This window comes from Hevea brasiliensis, chromosome 7 (assembly GCF_030052815.1).
Source record: "Hevea brasiliensis isolate MT/VB/25A 57/8 chromosome 7, ASM3005281v1, whole genome shotgun sequence".
Classification (NCBI taxonomy): Eukaryota; Viridiplantae; Streptophyta; class Magnoliopsida; order Malpighiales; family Euphorbiaceae; genus Hevea; species Hevea brasiliensis.
Window position 1 is genome coordinate 5,462,700 of NC_079499.1, and position 8,996 is coordinate 5,471,695.

General features: G+C 31.0%; 1 protein-coding gene across 3 annotated transcripts; it reads left to right on the plus strand.

The window, feature by feature from the left end:
* The first annotated feature begins 4,326 nt into the window (after positions 1–4,326).
* Positions 4,327–6,261, plus strand: LOC110633340 (probable RNA-binding protein ARP1). 3 transcript variants are annotated; one of them, XM_021781910.2, is made up of 6 exons: positions 4,327–4,680; positions 4,791–4,932; positions 5,015–5,144; positions 5,240–5,282; positions 5,396–5,624; positions 6,030–6,261. In XM_021781910.2, the coding sequence occupies exons 1-6, from the start codon at positions 4,498–4,500 to the stop codon at positions 6,053–6,055; spliced, it is 753 nt and encodes a 250-aa protein (XP_021637602.2). In that variant the 5' UTR covers positions 4,327–4,497; the 3' UTR covers positions 6,056–6,261. The 3 variants fall into 3 exon arrangements, with proteins under 3 accessions (XP_021637602.2, XP_021637594.2, XP_021637609.2); XM_021781902.2 differs by having other exon boundaries at positions 4,328–4,680; positions 6,056–6,261; XM_021781917.2 differs by having other exon boundaries at positions 4,329–4,680; positions 6,036–6,261.
* Positions 6,262–8,996: the final 2,735 nt, after the last annotated feature.

Below are 8,996 nucleotides of genomic sequence, written 5' to 3' on the forward strand. Positions count from 1 at the left end.
TTAAAAATAAAGTTATCAAACGATTTTAATATATAATGATATGAAAAGTCTCTTTATCCTCTTAAACTGATATAGCAAGTGAGTCTCACTTATTTGATAAAATACATTTATAACGTTGACTTAAAAGTATAAAGAGATTTATCATGTTAATATACATTAATATCATTTAATAATTTTATTCTTAAAATGTTAGTAGTGTTATAATATATACTCTTAAATATTAAAAAGAAATCTTAAATTCTTATTAATAAAACATATAAAAAATGTGGTACTAAATTAGGCTGAGCAAAATTCGGTTCAAACTGAAAAATCGAACTGAACAGAGTTAATTCGATTCAATTGGTTCGATTTTAAAATTCAATCGGTTCGGTTCAGTTTTACATTATAAAAATTTTGGTTATTTCAGCTCGGTTCGATTTTAAAGAGAAAAAAATCTGTTAAAACCGAACAGAATAGTAATTTATATATTCAAATCGAATTAAATCGAACCGAATCTATTTTTAAATTGATTTATTTTTATAGAAAATTTATGAATTATATTTAATTATATATATATTAATTGTTTAATTTCATTGATTAATGGTTATTAGGTTCAAACTAAAATTAAAATTATATCAAATAACTTGAAAATCTAGTCTAAATTAAAAATCAATCAATAATAAAAATCGATTAATTTAAATAAAATCGAACTAAAATAAAACGATTCGATTCGATTAAATTTTTTATTCATTTTAATTTAATTTAATTTCTAAAATTTAAAATTTAATTTTTATAATTTAAATGCGCACTCATAGTACAAGTGTATTTATCTCTAATTTGTAATACAGTAAAAATGATGCAGTAGGAGGGGCAAAATTCTGTATGCCATCTAAGACCCAGAGAAGGTCCAGCTCACACCACTACAGCACCCCTTCGTGTTAAGTCCTAACACATTAATTAATATTAAAATTTTTCTCTTTTTTTTTTTTTAAGAAATGACTACACAACTTTTGAGATATGGTACTTTTGAGCTACAGCTGGCCACGTTATGGCGGCACAGAAATACGAAAGATTCAACTTACACGTGGCAAGCCCACGTGGGCTCATGAGAACCAATTGTGTTCTCCTCTTGATTTTTATTCTCCTCGTTTTCACGCACTTGCTCTGCTTCCGCCGCTGATGGTGATGGAACGCATTTTAGAGAAAATCTCAAACGAGTTTCTTGAGATTAATTGAAGAGTTATATAAATTTTAGTGAAAACAATACATGATCAGTGTTAGTGTTTAATTTAATTTAATTTAATTTTCATTTTTTAATACTTTAATTTGTTATTAATTTATATATATAAATATTTTAACTAATCCTTACAAGAAATATAATATGGAAGCCTTCAGATTATATTATTGGACATTTAATTGGATAGACTCCAACTTATTTCATTGTAGAATTAGAATATTAATCTTTAAATTATTAAAATTAATATAAAATTAAGTATATATACACCAAAAGTCCTCGTAATGGAATATAAGAGTTGAAATCGATATCAAAAGTTATGGTGCTATATAAAAGTTTTATTAATTCATATTTCGATATAATTTTGATTTAATTTTTTATTATATTAATTCTGATTGATCATGATTTTTTTATTTTAATTTGTTTCTTTATTTTTAAAATAATTTTATATAATTATTTTTCTTAAAAAATCATACTTAATTAATATTTAAATTTTAAATTAGTTATTAATATGTAATATATAATTTAATATATTTTTTAATTATTTTAAATTATATAATTTTTAATTATAAAGTATATTTATAATTTAAAATTAAATATATTATATAATATTATAATATAAATATATCATATAATATACATTTTAACTATTTATTAATTATAGAATATTTAATTATATAATATAATTATAATTAACAATTAATACATATATATATATATAATATTTATAATTAAGAATTATAAGATGATTTAATGTATTTATAATTAAAATTATTAAAAAAATATAGAAAAATGAAATATAAAATTAGGTTTTATATATATATATATATATATATATATATATATATATAATCAAAATTAGTAAGAAAAATATAGAAAAATAAATATAAAATTATGTTATATTTAGTCTATAATACACACATACACATATATATATATATATTTATTTTGAAAGTATATAATACATTAAAAAATATAGAAAAATATATATATAAATTCCGTTATCGATTCAATTTCGATAAAGTTCTGGTTGATTATTAGTGAATAATCAGAATCAAATTAAAGTATCAAAATAACTTTAATTCAATACTGTTCTTGTTAGTTTGATTCGATTCGAAACTCAAAAACTATGCACAACCTTAGTAGATACACCTCCACATATATAAGACATTTGATGTTATGTATTAAAAGTAATATAATTTTAGATTTTTTTTTTATTGAATTAATATATTATAAATTTAAAATTTAATATATATATATATATATAATATTATTTACCTATTAAATATATAAATTTTATATAATTTTATATTCATAATAAATCTAATTTAAATTAAAAATTCACATTGTTTTATGCTTTTAAAAGCAACCATCCACACAAATACACCCCAACATCAACATGTGAGACATTTTATGTGATGATTATATGGACAACAATATCAATGTCAACAAAGATTCCATGATTAACGCCTAAATTTTTCAGTTTTCACAGTAATCACGTAGGCGAAGAAATGAAAAGAAACTAGAAACTTCCAATCCAATTATAACAGCAACAGCTCACTTGGCGCGTCCAATCAAGTTGACGGTTCTTGGATTAGGATTAGATTCACCAAGATGCTCATAAAAAATGACTTCCACTCACATCTTCTCGTCTCATCATCCTACTACCTTAATGTGGGACCTTGCTGACATGGCTCCAACACGCAACCGATCAATATTAAAAATATAGATACCGATGAAATTTTGACTTATTAATTTTAAATTATTTTTATTTTCATTAAAGATGTGATGAAATTTGAGGTATCAACATTTTTCTCCCTTTGAGGTGCGGTTATTAGTCAAATATCTTATTGATATTCTATGATACCCAATATTACAGACGAGTGACACATTTGTATTAGGTTTGAACATATGTTGTTTGAGTGGTGAGGACTTTGTCCCGACTGGGTTAGGCTAGTAAGAAATTATGAATACCCCTTTTTGCAAGATAGCAAAGGGTTAGAGAATCAAAGGAGAGTTGTTCTTTAGTAGCACTCTGATGTTTAAGTCAGTGATAATTAAAAAATATAGTAAATAAAAAAGAGAATGAGATAATTAAATACATGAGTTTTAATGTTTTATCCTGTGACTATAAAATTTTATATATCAATTGTTCGATTAATAAAAGAGTCCCAAACGTCATTATAAGATATAAATTAGGTCGTAGTATTTAATTTTAGCGCGATACGAGATGCGTAATTTATCTAATACTACAAGAGCCTATCATCATTGTAATAATAATTATACTATCAGTGATGATGATATTGATGATGCTCCTCAATACTTTATGTGTAATTTATTAATACATTGACCTAGTGATCACTATTTGATTTACCATTTGGTCTCTCTTTGAGTGTTATCTTAAGGAATTTATCTTAATAACATTTGGACAATCTTCGCTTGTAAATTAATATAAAAAAAAAGAAGATTTTGTATAGATCAAATGAAAATTCTCATGGGAATATCATGTAGTTATATTAGACCTTTCCCTTTATTCTTTAGATGGAGTTTCTTAAATTACTTCCTATAATTAATGGGTAATTATTTAAAAACTGAAATTTTAATTATTTTAAATGGTTATCATTACATAATTATTATGTACATACTAAGCTATAGATAATAATATAATATTTTTAATTTTTTTTAATGGATGAAAGCATATTTAATGGACTTGTGTCTTATGATATACTCTCTCTTGCAGTTACACTACAATTTATGTTGCTACTAACATCAGTTACAATCATTTGAGTAATTGAATAATGTAATTATTGTTATTTATTTATAAAAAATTAATTACTTTTAAGAAAAATATATTAAGTCCAATAAATTTATATTTATCTTATTTTTATTCATAAATTTATTACAAGGTATTAAATTTATATTATTATTATTTTGGTAACTCAATGCTGTGTTGGGTCCACTGAAGCAGAGCTAGACAGCCATCTCATTTCTGTCCAGGTGTACTCGGGGTAGCCTATTATGGGTGCCAATGCAGGGATTCCAATGTACCTGCTTTATAACATTCATTAATCACAGACGATTGGACCTACCTCCCCATATATTGCCACCAAAAACAGCAGGCCCATCACCATAGTGTCTCTCCGCTTTCTCCAAATTCTTTATTCCTTACCCTATCCCGTTGTATAAGTACCCACCCCTTCTCTTTCCCTCCCAAAACCACCTTCTCTTTCAGCTCTGAGGTCTCCACCACCACAAGTACATAAGAAGAAGAAGAAGAAGAAGAAATGACGATGAGCAGCCATATTGGGCCTTTTGGAGATACGACACTGACCAAAGTGTTTGTTGGAGGATTAGCATGGGAGACACCAACGGAAGCCTTGAGAGAGCACTTTGAGAAATATGGTGAGATCCTGGAGGCTGTCATTATCTCTGATAAAGTCACTGGCAGATCCAAGGGCTATGGATTTGTAAGTTCTCCTGTTAATCCTGAAACAATATTCATGTACTGTGCTCGTACTTCTTAGTAGTAGTAGTTTCGCTTATTTCTCTTCTTCTTCTTGTTTGTTTTTGTTATAAGGTCACGTTTAGGGATGCTGAATCAGCAAAAAAGGCTTGCGAAGACGCTGCTCCCATCATCAACGGTCGCCGAGCCAACTGCAATTTGGCTTCTCTTGGTGCTCGCCGTCCGAGGTCCACCACTCCGGCTCCTCCTCAACATGGTATCTAACGTTGCATATAGTCATCATCTCCCCAAAATAAAGTATGACATTTTTTATGAATATTTTTAATCATAATTTGAAGGATCCAACGTTGGACCGAAATCCACATCACCAGCACCAGCAAATCACGTGCAGTGGTACTATCCAGCTGGTTCACCTTTATCCCCATATCATCATCATCAGCACCACTATCAGGCCGTTCCCTTTTATGGGTAATCCAAGCTTAACTAATCTCCATTATAGTAGTTTTGCAATTTATGGAAATTAATACGTTCGTGTCTCATGATATGCTCCTCCTCTCGTGCAGCTACACCCCAACTTACGTTGCAACTGACATCAGTTACAATCATGTGAGTGATATATTCAATTTGCGATTATTACTATTATCAGAGCACTTAGCCAAATGGTTTTTATTTGGAAAGAAAAAAAAAATCTTATTTTTGGGTGACTGATGGGTCCACAGAAGCTGAGCTACACAGGCGGGTCCTACATGAACGGGCATTTTTCTCAGGTGTATCCAGGGCAGCCCATTATGGGTGCGAATCCAGCGATGCCAATGTACCCGTTTTATCAATTCCATCAATCACAGACGATGGGCCTACGTGCCCATATCTTCCCACCAACAACAGCGGGCCCCCTGACGACAGTCCCCACCATAATACCAAAGACTCCATCGATAGCTCCTAGCCCAGGTAACAGATGCTCTTCTAACATGGTGATGATGATTGTATAATAACTTTTTGTGGTGGCAATTGGCATCACATGGTAACATATGCCCTGTCCAACCTAACCTTAGTCAATGTGAACAAGAATCATTGTGTCAGGTGCCCTTGAGATTGATTTGGGGTCCACTGCCAACTGGCCACTTAGAAACCCACGTGCCTGAGAAGACCAAATTGCCCTTTTAGCCCGTGTGTAGTAGCTGGTTGATCAATGCTGGTTTTATGTGCTTTGTTCCATTCATTGTCCCAGCCTGCCACCTTTGTCTTGCGTGTGTTTTTCACTTTTTATTTATTTTTGTAATTATTTTAAATCTAAAATAGTATTTTGTAGAAATTTTCTATATTAAAAAAAAAAAGTATGAACTGATTTGACAGAGACAGTTTGCTTGGCTGTGGAATAGGTTCGCTTGGCACAGAGAAATGCTTTAAAATGGCCGGCTAAGGACAAACAATGAGGGAGGATGGTACTGGCAGCTGCTGCAAAGACAACATTATTTTCTTATATGTTGTGGCTATTAATTCTTCCCTATTTATTTATTTTTTAAATATTTCTTATTATGATTCTTAATTAGGTGTTTGATAATATTCTTTCATCTCTTCTTCTCTCTCTTTATCTCTAACATCTCAGCATTAGCTGTGAACTGAACTATTAGTTAAAACAAAAAAATTAATGTAACAGAAGTATCTTATGGGTTACTTTTGATTGCTTCAATGAACTTTGCAGCATAAAAGCTTGCATCTTATAATAATGTGTTCTCATATATTTATACATGTATTTATAATTTTTTTGGATGAAATTTATCTAATATTATTTTGTAAATAATATGGTGAATATTGATGATGTTGTGAATCTTTGGGTTATGAGATGAATGGAATTGGATCTCGAATTGCCTGAAACCAATAATAAAGTGAGGTCGGCGGCCGTTGTTCAGTAAAATCCTACTTGGGTAGAATCCTAGGCCTATTGATACTATGGTAGGAGATAATCGTAAGATGTTATTGGTCAATTCCATGTTCTCCATTAGCCATACGTAATAGAAATATACTTGCATCAGTGTGATTCCCTGTAGCCGTGCATTATGAAATAGAAATTTTTACTTAAACTGAATTTATCATGGATCTAAAATACAATTATATAAGATTTATATATTTAATAAATGAGTTTCACAATGCATCTTATGTTTTAGATTCATGATGGATCGATTCTAAATAAGAAAAATCCCATTATTGAATTATTATGTGTCCGTGTTATTTTTGTAAATGTGGGTACCACAGTTTGTGTAAAACAAAGCTTTATGATTCTCTGTTGATCAATGCATTTATGTATATAAATGAGTACATGGTTATTATAAAGTTCTTATCTAGTGGTTACAAAGAGATAACAATGAATTTCAAGTAGATGAGTATCCAGTATACATGGGAGAATGATTGTAGGTAGATGAGTATCTTGTATACATGGGATAATGTTATTATCCTTCATCACACCCCCTCAATTTGAGGCAATAATGGATCGAATTGCCAACTTCTGGTGAAGATTTTCATGTCTTGATTTGGACACAACCTTTGTAAGAAAATCCGCTATTTGAGAGGAAATATACTTAACTTGCAACTCTTTGTTGGCTACTTTATCGCAGACAAAATGAAAATCATCTCGATATGTTTTGTGCGGCCATGAAAAATTGGATTGGCAGTAAGGTATGTCGCACCTATATTGTCACACCGTAGTGTTGGTGTGGAGGATGGCCAATTTCTTTTAGCACGGATTGAATCCATGTTAGTTCAGTGGTTGCAAAGCCAACCGCTCTATACTCTGCTTCAGTTGATGAGTGAGCCACAGTTCGTTGTTTCTTTGTGTTCCAAGATACGAGATTAGAGCCAAAATATATTGCAAATTCTGAAGTAGATTTACGATCATCCAAGCTACTGGCCCAATCAGCGTCACTATAGACATTTAGATGATTGTGATTGGACTTTGTTATTTGAAGTCCAAAATTCTGAGTGCATCAAAGGTAGCGTAGTATCCGTTTTACGGCAACCCAATGAGAGTCGAGAGGAGCATGTAAAAATTGGGACACCTTATGTACAGCGTAAGAGATATCTGAACGAGTAAGTGATAAGTATTGGAGCATACCAACAAGCTTGTGGATCTTTGCATTGTTCTCCCGAATGTATACTAAGTTTGACATTGGGACATGCAGGTGTAGAAATAGCATTGCAACCATGCATGTTCGCTTTTAGTAGTAAGTCTGATATATATTTAGATTGGGTCAAGAGTAGGCCATTTTTTATCTTAATGACTTCAAATGCTTATCTTAGATTGGGCTTAAAATGCTTGGTTGGATACGTGGAGGTTGCATGATGTTGTGATGGTGGGCTTATGCATGTCATGCGGAAACTTTGGAACGTGACGATCAAGTTGCACAGAGTATGAAAACACCTGTTCAAAGAAAAGCACATGTCATGAGATGTAAATTCTTTCAGATTTTGGATATAAACAATAGTAACCTTTGTGCAATTTGCTATATCCCAAAAAAACATAATTAGTAGATTAATGATCTAATTTATGTTTTACATAAGGCTTAAGCCAAGGATAACACAGAGACCCAAAAACTCGAAATTCACAATAATTTGGTTTGATATGGAACAAAAGCTCATATGGAGTAGATGGTGCTGTGTGAATAGACAAAAGACGATTAATGACATAAACAGCTGTATCAAAAGCATAATTCCAGAATTTTAAGGGAACAAACACATGATACAAAAGAGCTCGTCCAGTTTTAACAATATGTCTATGCTTTCGTTCAGCACAACTATTTTGTTCGGGTGTGTGAGGACAGGAAACACGTTGTAAAATATCATTGTCAATTAAATATTTTCTGAGAGCTTAGTGTTCACCACCCCAATCTGCTTGGAAGTTTTTAATGGGTAACTCAAACTATTTCTCAACGATGGTTCGGAATTTAATAAAAGTATTCATCACATCCGATTTCCACCGCAAAAAATAAATCCAACTATATTTAGTGAAATGATCAAAGAACAAAACATAATAACTATAACCATCAATGGTGGGTATGGGAGATGGACCCCACACATCAGGACATATTAATTCCAACAGTTTACTGACCCTAGAAACAGACTCTGAAAATGGCAATTTGTGCATTTTGCTAATGTTGCACGCATTGCAGGGAACACTAGGTGAGAATTGACCATTAAAGGACAATTTATTATGACTCAATAAACTGCAAACAGTACGATCATTGGCGTGGCCGAGACAAGCATGCCAAGTGAGGTATTCAACATTGTGAGACTGTGGGAAACTGTTTGCGGAAGGAGAGAGCGGCA